At 49.9% G+C, this 17678-nt stretch overlaps 4 protein-coding genes across 4 annotated transcripts; 1 reads left to right on the top strand and 3 right to left on the bottom strand.

Annotated features, from left to right (window-relative positions):
* Positions 1 to 386: 386 nt before the first annotated feature.
* On the bottom strand, positions 387 to 3335 carry BGZ61DRAFT_590177 (uncharacterized protein). The gene is made up of 2 exons (XM_046256618.1): positions 2691 to 3335; positions 387 to 2637 (listed from the first exon to the last, which is right to left on the bottom strand). The coding sequence occupies exons 1-2, from the start codon at positions 3159 to 3161 to the stop codon at positions 649 to 651; spliced, it is 2460 nt and encodes an 819-aa protein (XP_046102022.1). The 5' UTR covers positions 3162 to 3335; the 3' UTR covers positions 387 to 648.
* A 914-nt stretch (positions 3336 to 4249) lies between these two features.
* On the bottom strand, positions 4250 to 9685 carry BGZ61DRAFT_549936 (uncharacterized protein; the record flags this gene model as incomplete). Its single annotated transcript, XM_046255448.1, has 8 exons — positions 4250 to 4734; positions 4792 to 7278; positions 7363 to 7599; positions 7652 to 8309; positions 8384 to 9003; positions 9066 to 9247; positions 9458 to 9523; positions 9591 to 9685. 8 exons carry the CDS (start codon positions 9683 to 9685, stop codon positions 4250 to 4252), a joined length of 4830 nt encoding a protein of 1609 aa, XP_046102021.1.
* A 1229-nt stretch (positions 9686 to 10914) lies between these two features.
* BGZ61DRAFT_424338 (heterokaryon incompatibility protein-domain-containing protein) lies at positions 10915 to 12966 on the top strand. Its single transcript, XM_046243602.1, has one exon. It carries the CDS (start codon positions 11031 to 11033, stop codon positions 12936 to 12938), a length of 1908 nt encoding a protein of 635 aa, XP_046102020.1. The 5' UTR covers positions 10915 to 11030; the 3' UTR covers positions 12939 to 12966.
* Positions 12967 to 15328: 2362 nt separating this feature from the next.
* Positions 15329 to 17503, bottom strand: BGZ61DRAFT_357418 (P-loop containing nucleoside triphosphate hydrolase protein; the record flags this gene model as incomplete). Its single annotated transcript, XM_046240878.1, has 2 exons — positions 15329 to 15607; positions 15662 to 17503. The coding sequence occupies 2 exons, from the start codon at positions 17501 to 17503 to the stop codon at positions 15329 to 15331; spliced, it is 2121 nt and encodes a 706-aa protein (XP_046102019.1).
* Between the last annotated feature and the right edge of the window lie 175 nt (positions 17504 to 17678).

The raw sequence follows: 17678 nt of genomic DNA, 5'->3' as shown, positions 1-17678 counted from the left end.
GATTAGAAGGTAGCCTGCATTAGAAATATTTAATCCGGAAGCTACGGGCTTCAGGATTATATACCGTCTTGGTGGTGCGCCTCCTGAGCCGCGCATCATTCGCCCGAGTTTTCGGCGGAAGATCTAGATGAGGCGTTGCCTACCTAGTTGCAAAGCTGATCTTATGGCCGATGACAGCGACATTGCCGCGTAAGCCGAAGCCCTGTATTGCAAATAAGTACCCTGCAACATTAATTAATTCCCACTAGGCAGTCAAATTTCTGTGATCATCTTCCGCCATTTGTGTCGGCCTGCCTCCGCCGCACGATGTGGCCCGCTCGTCGGATATTACCACATTGGGCGTTGGGCATGAGGGTCTGTATGTCTTCAAATATGGTACGACGCATCTTATTTGAGTCTTCTAGCGGACACTCGATCATGTGAATATTAATTTAGAGTTGAGTGTGTGTGTCGTCTGACTTATTCGTCTGAAAATCGGAGGAGAGATGTTCATGTGAACAGATGATCCACCGCCAAGTCGAGGTTTGCGGTTTCATCATCTACGGATATGCAGGCCGCCATTTGACCGCATCATCAAAACTATATATCGCCATCGATATTGAATTTGCCATTATTAGACAATCGCGAAGGCATCTCGTATCCACAGTCCTATGGGGCATCGTCCCATCTCGCCAAACCGTCATCATCAGCCACATTTTCCGCTTCTGACCCCCTCATCAAGCTGTCGAAAAATGTCATGTCTACTCCCTGGAATGCCCAGTCATCAACTCCCGCAGTCAATCCCGGGTACGTGTACTGCCGCTGCAGGGCATCATTGATGGCGCTCGAGAACTGCGGTGCAAATGGCTGTTGTGTCTGAGGTGCGGCGGGAGGTATTTGGGCAGTTTGATGCCTTTGCTGCGTATTAGGAGACATCCGCGATGTCGCGTCGTTGAATGAGGACGGGGTCGGGTCGGCGGTGTAGCCGGCGTCAGAAGCGCGTGTTGCCGGTAATAAATTGGCTGCTTTGGCGTTGGGATGCCGCTGTGGTAAAGGCGAAGGTGGTGTAGTGCACCGCGGTGCTTCTATTGAGAGGACACCCTCACGGCTGATCTGGATAGTGCCAAAGTAGGGGATGCTGATCCGGAGTGAATGCCCATCGTCTGTCGCCGAGTCAGGGTGTAGTTCTGTCATGACCGCCGCAGCGTTGTCGAACTTTCCCTTGGCAGCATCGGCCTCGAGGGCTAGTAGGCTCTTCAATAAGCTGGAACTGCGCTCGCTCAGCACATCGGTGCTCAGCTTTGCGACGCCCTCCATGCTCTCAAGAACTTGGTCCATCATCGCCCGGTCGCTGTTTCTCTGGTGCGCTAGCAAGTTGATTCCCGCCATGCCAGCTCCCTGCCGCTGCTTGCGATGCCCGTCGAGGTGCGCGATGACCAGAGTCATGGCGGCTATAAGTGCATGGAAGTCGGTTGATCGACTGCAAAAAGCCACGCGGTTGAAGGAGCGGAACATGATGAAGCGCGTTAGTAGCTCGCGTGATGAATTGACGCTTGATAGCTTGCTATACTCGAGGTTATAACCGGTGGTGCTCTCACTGGGCGCGCTTGATCGTAGCATATAAGGTAGATGTAGCATGTTGAGCAGATTGAAGTAGATCATCTGCTCGAGCAGGCGCAGCGTCTCCCAAAACGCCTCCTCGGGGTCGTGTATGTTAGCAAGAATGGGAGGCAGCCACCACTTGCTCCCCATTTCGTTTGCCGTCTTTTGGAGTTCGGCGTCAAGCTCTTGTAGGGCTGCGAAGTCTTCCATGACGGCAGGATCGGATGATTCGTTTCGCTCGATGATGCGCGAGGCAATGACGGACTGCTTGCGCTCAAACTGGTCTGAAGCGGTGTCACCTGCAAGGGCGACTTCAGATGCTATTGAGACGTCCAGGGAGCCCTGTGGCAGACCCAGCATCAAGCAGAGTTGGCGATCTGCCCAAACGATGCGGAACCAGATGTAATTGGGATAGAGAGGTTGAGTTGGGCCGACGACCTTCAATGTTTGCCGACTGCCGCTCCGATGAAGGCCCATCATCTGCGCAACCACCATGCCGCGTCGGCAGCCAAACCAAGCGCGTCGTAGGTTGCCGCTGTTGGCCTGAAAAAAGGCCTCGAGCATGACACACTCGAGAAACTCGACGGAGCCCAAGAAGTCGTCGTTGTTGATGACTAGGGCATACGCCGTGTCCGCCAGTCGATGCATGAGTTGGTGCGGCGGTTCCGATAGGCAGCGAATCTCGTCGGCGTGAAGTTCTGGATTTACATACTGAAAGCAGGTGGCTAGGACGAGCAGATACTTGGCGATTAGAGCTGGGTGGGCTGTTGTTTCGGGCATCTCCTCGAGGTCCGCCCTCCCGCCGCCGGGCTTCTGGGCCAACACGGCGTGGGGCTGCATCATGAGTTTGTCGAACGAGATGTTGAGGCCTGCTTTGATCATCAGGTCGATGTCTTTGCGGGGCGGGAGGGCGGCGTGCAGAGCGGCTGAAATGTCCCCGTACAGAGGTTCTCTGGAAAGAGTGCTCCGTTTTAGAGGCGTGATAGACTGGGGTGTTGGTAGGACGGGCGACGAGTACGACCCTTCTAGATGACTGGTTTCTAGTCTCACGTCTAGCTACGACGAGTTAATGGGCGTTCTAGGGCACGAGTAAACAGGGATTGACATACTGTTGGAGGCTCACGGACGGTCAAGACGCGGGTCGCTTCCACTCCATTGCTCGACCCAGGAATGAAGAAAACCGTGTTAGGACCGTCACACTCACTCGGATCTTCCTCAATCAGTGCTGCAGAGTCAGTCCTTGCAGTCGAGGCATTGCTCTGATCGCCAACTCGCCTGACCAACTGCTCAATCAGGGCCTCGACGCGCACAATCCGGTCGCCCATCTGCCGGCCCCGGCCTCCTGCCGAAGTAGCTGGAGCCGCCTCCTCGGGATATGCCTGGCTAACGCAACTGGAACCTCGTCGGTCACATCCGATGCACACCGATGCTGACGGCGTCGAGTACGAGCAGCGGACTTTGCGGCGCTTGCATTCCCAGCAGCTGCGGGTGCCCTTGCGGATCCTGCGCCGCTTGGCATCCGTATCGGCGCCAAAGCCCGAGGCCGGAGACTCAACCGCCGTATCCGGAACGGCCTCCATACTGGGAGTTGCTGCGTAGTAAACTCCTTCGGTGGTAAGCTCGGGATGCTGCCCCGCCCGGCTACGGACTTGATCGGCAACTCTTCGTCCGGTTGCTGAGTGGCCCGAAAATATGCGTAGAGAGGTGAGAGAAAGTTCCGATGCGGTCGAAAGCGCGCCGCTTGACGGAGTGTGTACTTTAGGCCATGATGATGGGAGGTTGCCTTGTTAGCGATATCCAGGTCCCGGAAGACGTTCGATGCGGCCCCCGCTTTTTCTCTTCCGCCGAGACGGCGGAGGAACGGAAGCAGCCGGATGCTCACGTCAGCCAATCAAACGGAAGCTATGTCCGTCTCCCCATATTGAGCATGGTGGCAAGGGGGTCTATAGAGGGTCTAGTTGGTAAAAGCAGTTGAAATCTTCAAGGATGGTAAAAATGTGTTAGAGATCTCACACGGCTGAACACTAACAACATCTCCCAACTGTAGAATCAAGCTAATTTGTTGGTGGGAGATGCACTTAGTGCAGACGGGGCCGGCGACCGCAAGGGTTTGAGATGCCTTATAGTTCGGGCTGAGAGAAGGTCTTGCAGCTAAGGCCAGCTGAGGGAGTTAGGCAAAGGGAAAGTCAAGCACTTGACCAGGTGCTTCTGTATGGATAAGGTGGAAAAGAGCAAGGAAGAAAGGATGAGAGCTGCGGCGACAGCTAGTCAAGTGGCACATCAACAATAAAGACTGTCTCTAAAAGTTTCAATTGAAGAAGGGAAAAAGGATGCCCTTCCAACTAGAGATAGAGCTGTTCCTTTAAGTAGTATCTAGTCCAGTAGGCTAGACCTGCTATCATTAAACTCCGGAGCGCCGGTCAGCACCATCACACTACATGACATCCATACCCACGACGAGCGCAACTAGGGCAGCTAGCAACCAAGGATCTCCCTGGCTGGGATTAAAATGATCCTCATATCGCCGTTCCTCTATCCCCATTCGACCTTTCTGCCAGAGCTCATTTAGAACTCTCCAGTTCTGTCACCTCCAGTATTGTCGATGAAGCCCTATCGGGAGAACCTGGGTTGCTTGGCACGATGATCTTCCATTTGTCGGTCACAGGCCCTATCTTTGGCGTAGCTGAACTCTATACTTTCCAAATCCAGAAGTCGAACACTCGCCGTTGATCGCGATGGTTGCGGCCCACGCAATCCGCTGCTTCGCGGGAGATCTGAACCTCAGGACGAGAAGCAAAGAACGAGGGAGAGGTCGGGGAAATCCACACCGCTCAAGTCTTGAGCGGAGAGGAAGTCGGGGCGAGGGACTCGTCTCGAGAGCCCATAGAATACGAAACCATTCAGGAGCTAGACTTTTGAACTGGTCGAACTGGCCGCTCGGGTGGAATGCACAAATCGACCCCGCGTGGAAGGATTCTCCTGCTCTCCGATAGTAACCAAAGGCCACAGTGCGAATGCTCGAGTAAATCGGCATTGGGAGTTCCATGCCCTTCTGCATAAACAGTAAAATCGCCGCGGCATACGCTGCTTCGCTGAATCTGAACTCAGGGGAAAGATTGTATTCAGCATCATATGTCCAATGTGAAATCGACCCTGCAACATAAGTTGATTTGTCATTGGGAAAGTATGTTCTGACTGACTTTCGCTTACGTGCCTTGAAGTGTTCGCATCCAGAGGTGGCGGCAAACAACACGTTTCGAAAGCATGCATGGGGTGGTAGGTTGAGATTGGCCCCAGCATCGATCAAGAGCTTGCAATGGTCCAAAAACCCGTTGAATGCAGCCACAGCGAGTGGGCTGATAGAGGAATTACCCCCAGGGATGGCGTTCGGGTCAGCCCCGGCGCGCAAGAGAATCTTGGAAAGACCAATATCATTGTTCTTGGTGGCGATGAGGGGGGGACTTAGCCATTGATTTCTTTCTCCCATTTTGACCCATGGACTAGAAGTTTGCACAGAACCTCGCCAAGAATACCTGAAATACGGGCTCGAGGATTCGGTGCAGTCGCGGTGAGGGCCCAGGTTGGGGTCCGCCCCAGCCTTCAAGAGCAACTCAACGAGAGCATCGATACTGCTGGCTACAGCACCACAAAGAGCCGTCGGAGCCACTTTGGTACGCAGCTGACTGAGACGAAAGTCCGCGGGAGTGGTGATTTTCGCATCCATCCAACCGGGGAAAACCTGGTTAGGCTTCGCCCCGGCATCTAGTAATATCTGGGCAGCCTTTATATCACCATTGGCCACTGCCAAGGTTAGGGGGCTGCGTAGCCCATCGTTCAGGTTCGCATCAGCGCCAGCCGCCAGCAGAAGCTTCAAGTTGTCATGGCGATCGCGGAAAGATTTGGTCACTGCCGCTGCTAAAGCCGTACCCCATCTGGAATCTACCACCATGTTCACTTCAGCGCCAGCATCCAGCAAAAATTTAACCACGTCCATTGAGGAAAACTCTGCAGCCTCCTGCAGTAAAGTGAGGCTGGCCTCAGGTCTGTCGTTGCTCAAACGGAATGGCGTGATGCCTGAGGAAGACCAAGAGATCCGTGTTACTTCTGAGATCTGACTGATACGGTTGAGATACTTCGCAGTGCCACCTTTCCTAATCCAAAGTCGGACCAAAGGAGCATTATCGTCTCGGACGGCTTCAAACAACGCGCACAGTATTCGAGGAGGTTTCGCGCCCGCCTCCAAGAGCATCTCGATAAGATCGCTTCCTCTTATCAACATGGCATACTTAAGGGCGTTTCCACCGACGGTTTCCAAGTTTGGATTAGCCCCTTCGTCCAACAAGCGTTTCACAAAGGTTAGATCCAGGGGCGTTGTAGGTCTAGGTCTACGAGCGACGAGCCCTACAGCCAACATGAGTGCAGATCGACCGCCAACCCCGACAACGTCAACATCAGCCCCGGCCGCAATGAGAGCGTCAAAGGGTTCCAGGTCATTGGACTCAATGGCACAATGTAAAGGCCGGAGGTAACCATTCTCGAGGTTGACGTTCTTGGAAAGCAAGAAGCGCCAAATGGGTTCCGCTCTGGAATCGATGGCGAACGACAAGAGGCATTCCCCACAGCCATTGCAACCATTGAGATCAAATTCAGGATCCTTACGCCAGTCGGATAGAAGATTGTAAAATCCGAATGCACACAGTGCAAAGACGGGAGAGGACAATCTCTTGTTTTGCCCAAAGTCCAACTTGGAGGCCCAGGCCTGGTATGCGTGACTCCCACTCTGCATAGATCCAAAAAAGCGTTTCAAAAGGACCATGAATCTGTCACTCTCTAATGCATGAATCTTTTCTTGTGTCACAACGTGTTGAAGACCGGCAATTCTGATATAAGTTGCGATTGGCCAATCTCGATGTGGCATCTTCATGTCAACTTCATCGCAGTCTATCGTCGTGAGGTATTTCAAACATGCCATTGCCACAAATCTATGCGATTGAAGCTCATTGAATTTTCTTTTTTCGAAGTCCTCTCTCGCGGACAAGTGGCAGAAAGCCCATGCATATCCCTTGGCACGGCCTGACTCCCATTTTTGCAGAGTCAGGAGATTCTCGCAGAGATCGAGAATATCCTCCTTCTTGAGCACGGGGTTGATTTTATCTCTTTCGTCACTTTCCGGGTCAAGTAAGATTGCTGCGGCAAGCTCTTCGGTACTCAGCGGTCTCATGGCGCATGATACCCATTGACATGCGCGATACGCAACCCGCCGATTGTAGGGATCCAAGCTGTCGATGGCCTCCCATATTTGGTCGTAGGTAGCTGTGAGACCATCCGGAAGATGACACAGCCGTTGTCGGATGCTTTCTTCGGTTTTTATCTTCAGTTGCGAGAGCTGGGACATTTGAAGAGCAGCCCACTGGAACATGCCGTTGCTTCGCTGAAGTAATTCTCTTTGAATCTCTTCCTGAAGTTCCAGAGACACATCCTCCCAGCGACGATCAGTAGATAGCTTGTGTTGGACATATTTTCCGATATCATTCTGGTTGTCTGTTGCCTGGATTTGAATGAGAGGCTGTGATCCGAAATAGCGTTGGATGTCTCTGTCGGGCCGGCTCGAGATGAAGAGTTTGAGATTGCTGCACTGTGCCATCAAAGTTTGCAGAGTCGTCATCAATTCCGCACATGGTTCATCATCGCATTCATCTAGAGCGTCCAAGATGAAGGTCGTTGACGTATATGAGCGAATGAGCGTGGTCAATATGCCCTGACATGTAGGAATGTCCTAACATCTGCACTGGTCTTTTTCCAGCTTATTCCGAAGCTCTTGGACTGCCCCATGGATCATGTCATTGTCGTGCGATATCGATGCGATCTGTCGAATGGGGCTGCGGAGAATTCCTAGGGGATTTCGTCGTGTTTTTTCGTCCCGTTTGCAATAGAAATAGGCCATGGCCTGGCCAGATTGCGTCACCTTGTTGACGTGGTCAATCACTTTGGAAGCAAGGAATGTCTTTCCGGCACCGCCTTAATCTTATTAGTAATAGTATTCGCATCCGGCTTGCGTGCGTTGACTTACCATATCCATTTAGTAATATTACCGATGAAGACTGTCCATCACACCATTCCATGAATCTCTTCTTTCGTAAAATCCACTCACAGGTCTCCTCTGTTCTTTCAATGCTAACGTCGCTGTGGTGTGATTGGTATCGAATGTCTGAGATATACTCGAGCGTCTCACGCTTTTCTTGTTTACCAACAGATACAAGCATCCGGTCGAATTCGGCGGCTACCGCAACGAGTCCAACGACCTTTCGATCCAGATCCTGACAGAAAGACAAGAGGTCATCGAGGCGAGACAGTAAATGAGCTGAAGCCTGGTGACCTAGCAACCCCCTGCAGGCCTCTGCCCGAAGGAGCACAAGGCGTTCTTGTTTCTCAAGTTCATCAAGGAGGTCTTGAGTTTCTTTGGGCTTGAGGGTGCCCGTGAAGCTGCGGCGAATTGCGTTTTGTTTCGATTTCGAGCAGCAATAGTCGAGATTTCTTAGGATAACCGTGTACAGTGTGACCAGAGCTTTGTTGAGCAGATCAAGCGATTGCTGTGCTAGTGGATGTTGTACGTCCATAGTGGTTGGGGAATAGGTGAATTCAAGCACATGGCCGTGGTAGATTAGACGAGAAGTCGTCTCGAGGATTTCTAGGATATTGTCCATATCTGCCAGGTGAACGGTCGCAGCCTATCGAATGTCAGAAGGTCCTCGGCCATGTGATCTGTATCTGTATATATATCATAGGAAAGGATATTAATTACCTGTAAGATGAAGCGGAACAAAGCCCATGGCAGTGCGGCATGACCCGGGTCATATTGCACGATAGTGTCGCCAACCTCCTTGAACATGTTGAGCCAACTGACAATATTGTGGAAGCAAATCCCGAGCTCCAATTTACGTTTGCCGATCTTGAACACCCCAAACTTGTTCCGGCAGTCAGTCTCTTTTTGTCGGGCAGAGTCGATGATTTGTTGAATTCCCTCAGTCGTCTTCAACGGGCTGGTGCCCAGTTCGCTCAGCCGCGACTGCGTTTCCGGCTCCAGAGCCTTGAAGGCCTCCGCCCAGAGATCCAGGGGAGAACTCATCGGGGCGTCGCGCCTCCAGGAAAACTTTTGCTCTCGTTGCTGTTTGATGAAGTCGGAGTGGGATTTGAAGCGGTGATGGAATTTGGCCAAGTCAGCAGATGAGGCTGCAACCAGGCCACCAACCAACATCCAGGAAGAGTTACACAGCCAGCAGCCACGGTCGTACAAGATACGTGTCAAAATTGCCGCAACGATGGGTGCGCTTTGTTGACCTCCGAAGGAAATTGCCGTAATTCTACCAGCTGATGGTTTGAACCCGTCTGTTCCGCAGCACAAGGACGGAATCCGAATGGACCCTAGATTTAGAAGTCAGTTACTGTGTGCCAGAGTATAGAGGCCTCTTTCAAAGTGTACCTACCCGCAAGATCCGTGCCAACGCCAAGCGGCGATCCCCGGGATGCAACGAGGACGCCCTCTTCACCGCTCGATCCCCCGGCCCCAAGCATCGTATTCCAAGGGTTCAACACACGACCAAAGATGTTGTTGTCTGAACCCGCCGACTTCAAGCTGTTAGAGGTCTTTCCCGTACGAAGATTTGCACTACGAACATACCATCAACATCTGCAACACATTGGTCTTGACGTGGACCGCGCCTAGGGCCAAGTAGTATGTCTACCAAGGCGGAATTTTCCTTCGAAGTCCGGTTTAGGAACGCAACCACACCGATGGTCACCTGTGTACCTTTGATATGGTATGTGTCTTTGATGCTAACCGGGAGCCCGTGAAGGGGGCCTAGCAGCTTACCCTTACTGCGCAAGTCGTCCAGGTATTGTGCTCTCTCTTGCGCTTGTTGGAAGAAGGTTTTCGTCAAGCAACCTGTCTGTTTAAGCAGTCAGCAAACCGGAATCCAACTACAGGATGAGACCCAGCCTCATGTGCTTACCAGTTGCCGGGCAATTGCAGCTCTTTGGAGAAAGCCAACGTAACCTCAACAGATGTCAACTTGCCCGACGCAAGACTCTCAAGTAATTTCAACATAGTGTACGACTCTCGGTGATCTGAAGCTCCCTCTCTGTCAATATACCTGAGCGGCGGGGTATTTCCAACGGCATCAGGTTGGTCTTGGTCTTGGACAACTCCGATCGGTCCGGCAAAGTTTCAAGAAGCGACGATGGGAGAATCCACGCTTCTGGTATAGCCTTCTGGCAACTGGCACGTTTATCACCCCCCCCCCCCCCCCCAGATTTCCCAGTCTCCGGAGGACGAGGTGATAGAAGATTGCGAAGCCATGCTTTCTTGAATAGAAAAATGTCCCGAGTGTAGAGATTGAGGGAAAGGGGCCACTGACATTGTCCACGGGGCTCATATTTATAGATGCTGTCAAAAAGGATTCATCGTTGACTGTGTAGCATGTCTATTAACCAACAAGGACGGATCTCAAAGCCCAACTGTGCCTCAGCTACAGCCGGCAATATGCCGGTGTCGGGCTCAATTACATTTGCGAAAGAGGAAACTGGCCGGGGGACCAATGTAGACAGATAAACGCTAGCTGTATCAGGAAATAGCCCGGCAGTAACTTCTTGGCCATCCCATAACACCGATCAATTTGCTTACCTGCATTATCCACCAGCTAAGGCTCTCCCTAAAATTGTGCCCAATACTTTGAGAATGGCGGCGCTATAGTGACCCTCCGGCGAATAGAGGTACCAAGTATTATTGTACAAAATAATAACGATGATTTGAACATTAATTGATCGAAGGGTCAAGTGCTCGGACATTAGAGCCATCTCTGTCGTAGCCGGGAGTGAGGTAATATCACGGCATCTGCAACGCGAACTAACCAATGCCGCTAAATATACCCATCCAACGAAGCGAGGAGGTCTTGCTGATGGAATTGCCGTTATATGTAACCAAGTTGAGCTATTCAACGGCGAGGACGAAGAAAGGTTCCCCAATAATCCAGTCCCGAGTGCCTATGTTTACACTCATCCCAAGTCAAACAACCGAAGGCAGGCTAGAATTTTAGGAAACAGGGTAAATTGGGCGGATACTCTAAAATATTCCATGCAATAAAAGACCGAGTTCATTGGAGCTTAATCTAACCCTGGAGCATACAAGCTCGAGAGATCCCCATCGTGATCGCGTCGTCGTATTCGTTCCACTGGCGGTTTAACAATTCCATCTATCTGCAATAATGCCTGAGGCTACAATGCATTGTTGTCGCCGGATAGCTACCTAATTTGCACCAGCCTCAAATTCTCGGTGCTCAGCGATCAACCCAATTCAGTTCAAGCCTGACCTAGGCCTGATCTTTGAGCGAATGCTTTCTTCACATGTGGGCCAATTACCTCCGTTAAAGACGAGACTCTTTTAAACAAACCCGATGAGGACCCGCTCTACGACTATCCATCGTCCATGGGCATCTCCCAGAAAGACAACCAAAAAAGCGTCGCCATTCCAATACCAACCCCTTGATCATTCCAAGCGACAAATAAGGCTATTGGAGCTGTCTCCAGGAAAACCAGGCAGTCGAATCTCCGCTAGGCTTATTCACGTCTCCCTAGACGACAACCCCCGTTATGATGCATTGAGCTACATGTGGGGACCGCCACGACCAACTTATACGATTTCAATTGATGAAGGCAGCTCATTTATCGTGCGTCGCAATTTAAGAAAGGCTCTAGATGACCTTCGCCTACCAGATGAGCCTCGCGTTATTTGGACAGATGCCATCTGCATCAACCAGCTGGATATCGCCGAGAAGGAATTCCAGATCCAGTTAATGCGAGCGATTTATGCAGGTGCGCACACCGTTTGTGCTTGGATCGACCACAACGTACAACCCATCGGGGCTGTGTTTGAAGACCTTGAGAACCTTGGAAAAGGGGTTGCTATTGGAGATTTTGTCGACCCTTCATATTGGTACCCCGTTGCCGATATATTTCGAGATCCGTACTGGAGGCGACTCTGGGTACAACAGGAGTTGATACTCGCCACCAAGATTGACATGTACTGTCGGCGCCATGTCTTCAATGGCCAACAACTCCTGGAATTTCAACACCAAGTCAACGTTGTCAAATATCAAGTGGTAAACGTACAAGGTCCTGAACGCCATCTTTCCGCGTACATCACCAATGATCCAGTGGGCCAAACGGGCCCATCACCCGACTTTCTTTCTGGTGACATTCTCAGAGCCAAAGAGAACTTGATCCTTGGGCGGGAGACGCATAGCGAACAAACTGACGAGGGTACCGCCATGAAGATAACCAGGAGAGCACTGGGATCATCCCTGCTTCAACTTTTTATTAAGACCGCGGGTCTAAATTTCACGGATCCAAGAGACCGAGTTTATGGAGTTCTTGGACTTGCTGTAGACGTCGATGAAAGCGTATTCGGCGTTGATTACAACTTGTCCGTTGTTGGCGTGTATACAAAGGTGTTCCAACAGTTTGTGGACAAGTATAAAAGCCTGAGCTTCTTATGCTACAAGCGAGACGAGAAGTCACCCACGTCTAGAGACAATTTTCCGACCTGGATGCCACATGAAAATCTCCAGTGGGGGCCTCTGAATGCTAGCCGCGCCTGCGGGAGGGTTGAGGCGAATCATGTTTCAATCCAACCCGACACCTTCATCTTGTCCGCTGAAGGATTGCTAGTGGACAAGATATCATTCGTCAGCGACAGAGAGGATCTAACGGCGGTGCCTATTGTGGAGTTCCTAGCGCGAGTCGAAAGGTTTTGCGAACGGCTTTGGGCCAAGACAACTGAGGGTCCATTGTATGAGAGGGACGATGTAACCTCCCTCTTCTTTCCTCTGTTGGGAAAACATCGATACAAACAGATGTGGAAGTCGGAAATGCCAACCCAAGCCGAGAGAATCAACTTAATTCGCAGTCTCAACGCCGCAGCAGATATGGTGGATGAAGAGGGGCTTACTCTCCGTAAAATCATATGTGGAGGATATACTCCAGTTGATGTGTTATCGAGAGAAGATAGGGAAGCAACTATGTCGATGTACACAACAGTAGGCAACATGAATTTGATCGGTACAGATGGAGGCCGACTAGGATCTATGGGACTGACATGCCCAGTAAGGTCTGGGGATCAGATTTGGGTCTTATTTGGATGTCGCGTTCCTATGGTTCTTCGTCCGGAAGCTGGAAAGCAGGGGTGTTTTACAGTTGTTGGGCATATTGTTCTCCCAGGGATAATGCGCGGAGAAGCACTTGAAGGGCTATTATCCTTCTCCGATGCAACCACACTGCGAGGTACTAGAATTGAGCTTAGGTAGCCAAGCAGTCAAGCTACCGGGATAAAACGTCATCTAAATTGTACTTAGTGACCATGCCGAGACTTTAATGCCGAGTTGTCTGCAACTAGGGCTGTGCCAAGTTCAAGGAAGGGTGTCACCAATCAGACTAACGATTAACACACAATCAGCTGGGCTCCTGTGATCATGACAGACCGGCCAAAACCCTCAGCGGTGAGGGCGAAACAAGATAAATTGTTTGCAGCTGCAGCAGCTTGGTATTGCTTACTTTTAATACCTGATCTAGTAGATTCTCAACCTCTGACTCTTGACATTCAGCTAATTACACGTACTTTATTATCTCCTTTTATTACTGTAGCAGAATATTTGGTTTTATTAGCTTTTCTCAATATTATCAGATAGATCAAATCCATCCATTATCTGTAACCGATCGAGACATATTCGGCAATGCACCCACATCCAGAAAAGATAGCTTTACAATAAAGTTGCTGCTCACTGGTCCTTGCTGTAAGCTTTAACTCGACTCTTCTATCTTCGGCCCTGCTGTCTGTAGTCAATGACTTTGCTGTCTGTAGGTAACAGCCTTGAGATGATGCGTAAATATTAGAAGGGTTACAGCTTGACAAAATGTTAGACAGGATTCCGGCAGATGGAAAGGAATGAGCTTGAAACCCAAACGTTGACCTCGGCAACTGTGGCGTGCACAAGAAAAGTCCAATCAGTTCAAACATTAGGCGCCCTCATCAAGGGACCATAGCGAAATATAGAAATCTAATTATTGGCGATAATATTAGCCCTCGGGTATGTTTTTACAGTGGCATTATAGAAATGCTCTTGATAATCATGCCTCGTATGACAACCTGTTTTAGAGCGGCAAAGGCGTGGCTGTTTTTCCAATTTCTGAGATGGATGCCAGCTTTAGACGCCACCTGACCAAGGTGTCTTATTGCGGCGTCCCTTGTGCACAAATCATGTTGCTGCACCTTTCAGCCTGGCTGAGGATGCTACTTACTCACCTGATAGAGTCATGAAGAGATGGAATGGTAACTCGGCCTTGATGTCATCGCAAGCGAAGCAAATATAAGATCTGTCATAGGAATATCCCCAGTTTCTTGATTGAAAATCACAGAAATTGTGGGTGAGAGGGACTCTGGGGGTGCGAATGACCCCCTCCAGGCTGGAAGAAATTAGCCTGCGTCATTTTCCCGTGTTGGGGCTGGTGGTGCCAGATGAGTATACAATATTCAACCTAATCAAGTGAATAACAATAAAGCTGAGGCGTCATGGTTCTTATTCGTCAGACTACAGCTTGAGATGATCTCAAGAGCCTTGAAGACTCAGCAGTTAAGTTGAATGACAGAAAAGGCATGCTCACTCGCCTAACCGTCCATAGCTCCAACATCATGCTAGCAGACAGCACCGGAAAAGTCATTCATGCCATGTTAGATTGATATCGTAGATGATGAGCTCAAATTGGACACTTCAGAAGACTGAATACATTAAGTTTGAAATCGCCCTGCTGTGAAAAAGGGGGAATAAACACAGGCGCTACGGTGTCGGCTTTGCTCTAGGAATAAAGATCAAGGCACAAGCGGTACTTGAATAGTTGAAATTGAAAACCTTTCCATTCCAATGACTTGGACTCAGCCACTACTACTAGACATACCCAACTAGAATACGTGCTGGACAGCTCCTCGTTAAATCCCCAAAAACTTGCTCAAACAAGGTGAACATCTATTCTCGTAATATGGGACGTAAGATCGAGTCTGCTACAATTTACAAGACCCGTGGATACGAGCGACGAAAGCAACTTTGATAACGGATCCTCTCCAACTCTCAAACAAGGCAAGATGAATAATTGAACTACTGTAGCTCCGATCGAAGAAATCTATATCAAACCACCCGATAAGCTTCCGGCCGAAAGCAGCCTTCTTCTCCCGCTCTTTTGAACTCCATGTCCCTCGAAATTCTAGAACCCCAAATAACCTCCTGCATATCACCTTCCTGGCGAACCCAATCGCCACCAAGCAGCCAAGTCGCACAGTGAAACCCGTAACTAGACTTATCTTTATCCCACTATCTCATCAAAATGTAGGCGCTAGTCTTTCTGGTTTTGTTCAACTCCCAATAGTCGACATAATTCAAGGTTCCGAATTCTTCTTTCTTCTTTCTTCTTTCATCTGCATCACCTGCTTCACTCTTGCTACCAGGGCGCCATACTCAGTTGACGCTGCGGGCTCTGCCAGTGGCTCCTCTTGGGTTGGTTCTGGCTTGATTTCCCGTGTCCGAAATGCCCCACACTGCTCCTCTAGCGGCGATGAAGGTACTCCCTTGTGACGATCGAATGATCGTACTTCAGAGGTGATAGAAAGGGCTTGCTCACCATCCTCACCCATGTCTGTTTGATTTGGTCAGTCAATATCTCGTAATTCCATTGACACGATCTTACCTGAGAACTGCAATCCCAAATGTTTTTTGCATGTCTTCAACCCCGAGTCCAGAGTTTCAAGATCCTTCTGTAAACTCTCACGAAATGTGCGACTCTCATTTGTCTCGCCAGCAATTTGGGTGACTTTGCTATCTGGCATTATAGCAACAGTATCGGGCGTAAGAATGTCACCAAGCCCAGATACTAGGATCTTGTCGATAACCTCGACCGCAACATCGTCGATGAAGTGTTTCTGAGCAACCTGTTGTTTATGTTTGTCAGACGTAATTCTCTTTGAAATCTTGGAAAAGCTTACCTCAAAGCATACGTCAAAGTAGTTAAGCGCTGACGATGCAATATTGCGCCATATGTCTGGTCTACTCTGTTTCAAAACGGCATTCTTTAACCTTCTCATAGCCACAAGTTCAGATCCTCTTAGTCCAGACTGAAGGATCCGGTGAAGAAATCTTTCCATTTTGTAGGTCATTTCTGACATGTCCCTCTCAAATTGGACTTTCTGAGGTGTATCATCTAGGAGAAGGTTATTTGTGATTGCACGGTATTCTTGGTGCTCCTTGAGAAGCCCTGCCATCCTTGCCTCGAGAGATACGAGCAGAGCTTCCATCTTAGGCTCCACCACGGTGTCCAACATCACATAGAACATTGATGGATCAGCATGTTTAGTCAAGTCTCCGAGAAATCTTCGAGCAGCCGTCCAAACCTTTTTGACGTGCTTTCTTGTGATATCTTCCCATGGGGTCATTTTCTCCTTCATGAATTCGAAGAGACTCTCGGAATCGAACAATTCTGGCGGATCCAGACCTCCCCTACCCTCCATCTTTCTGCTAATCTTGCTAATGAACTGGTCTCGAGTGATGAAGATAGGGTGTGATCCTAGGTTGAGGAGCTCGGTGTTCAGAACAACCCAATAACGCTGACCGTGACTAATTAGCTCTGCTGCAAACTTATCATTGAGATTTTGGACAACAGCAAGGAATCGTCTCTGATCGCCTTCCGGATTGATGACATTTTCGAAGAAGCGATCATTGTATGTACCGTCAATGGCGGCTTTGGTCAAAGCCTGAAATGACCGGCTGACCTGTAACAGATGCATCCGTTGGTTGTCAACGGAGTTGCGAGGTTGAACACACTTGTTCAACAGGTCTTGACAAAGCTCAGACTCAGACTGGATCTCTTCTATCAAACCCGGTAGTTCGGCCGTGATAGGACGAAAGAGTACGTTTCTCAGCCTGTTGCGCAACGTCTCTACTCCCAATGCAGACTGAGAAAGGTTACACCAAGCCCCTTTGGAAAGGAATCGGGCCTCTTCTTCATCGCGTCGTGGTAGCCCCCTCAACTTGACCTTGGAATCAGCATTCCTTAGAACATACCAGCCTAGCTTGAAGTATATCTCCTTGTTTCTAGCCAAGGAAATGTATTCATTCTCACGGGTAGAACCTGGGTGAAGTTTGTCTGGTTTTGTAATGACCCCAATAGTGCGGTGGCCCCTTGGGTCAGACTTCCGGGCCAAATTTAAGACCGCTTGACTAGCAAAATCATGCTTCGCGGAGACAACGGCTAGGATTATGTTATCAGGATCGCTCATGTAGCGCTGAGCGCAGGTTAAATAAGCGTCTGAAGCAGGCTGGGTTCTGTCGTCGGACCGAGTGAGACCAGGCAGGTCCACCATGGTAAGGAGGGGACAGTTGGGTCCGCTAATCTCGATGCGAAGAACGTACATCGAAATTTCTTTCTCTGGGATCAATAAGCCCATCAAAGTCCGCGCTTCCTCAATCACCAGTGGAAGATTCTCCAAGCATTCTGGTTCCTTGAGGAATTCAGAGAGACTCAAATGAGCGAACTCGTCTTTGGAGTCATGTGGGGTAAAATAGACCTTCGCACCAGAAGTGGTGGTCTTGCGGAGGACAACTTCCGTGGGGAAACGAGGAGAGGGAATGATGCCGACGGGGAAAGGAACTCCAGAGATTGCTTCGAGGACGGAGCTCTTTCCAGAAGATCGATCGCCGCAGACAACGATTTTGGGAACCGAGATGTGGTGGTCGATGCCCAGCGAGGCGAGCGAGTCAATGGCATCTAAGATCTGTTGCTGCTCCTGTGTGTAAAGGCCATTTAGACCGTTGGATTTGATTTCCGTCATGTTCGCAATGGTGATAGGATGTAGGGAAGAAATCCAAGTCGTAAGGAGGATCTAGATGAGAAATATTATCCGAACTGGGGGAGATGTGACCACCTTTTGTACTTGGAGCCCAGGCAGTCCTTAGAGGAACACACACCCATAATTCCCTTTTGAGTTTGATCCATGCATACTGTTT

This window comes from Ilyonectria robusta (assembly GCF_021365365.1).
Source record: "Ilyonectria robusta strain PMI_751 chromosome Unknown BGZ61scaffold_15, whole genome shotgun sequence".
NCBI lineage: Eukaryota > Fungi > Ascomycota > Sordariomycetes > Hypocreales > Nectriaceae > Ilyonectria > Ilyonectria robusta.
Note: the sequence above shows the minus strand (reverse complement) of the source record. Positions and strands in the feature narration are given on the sequence as shown.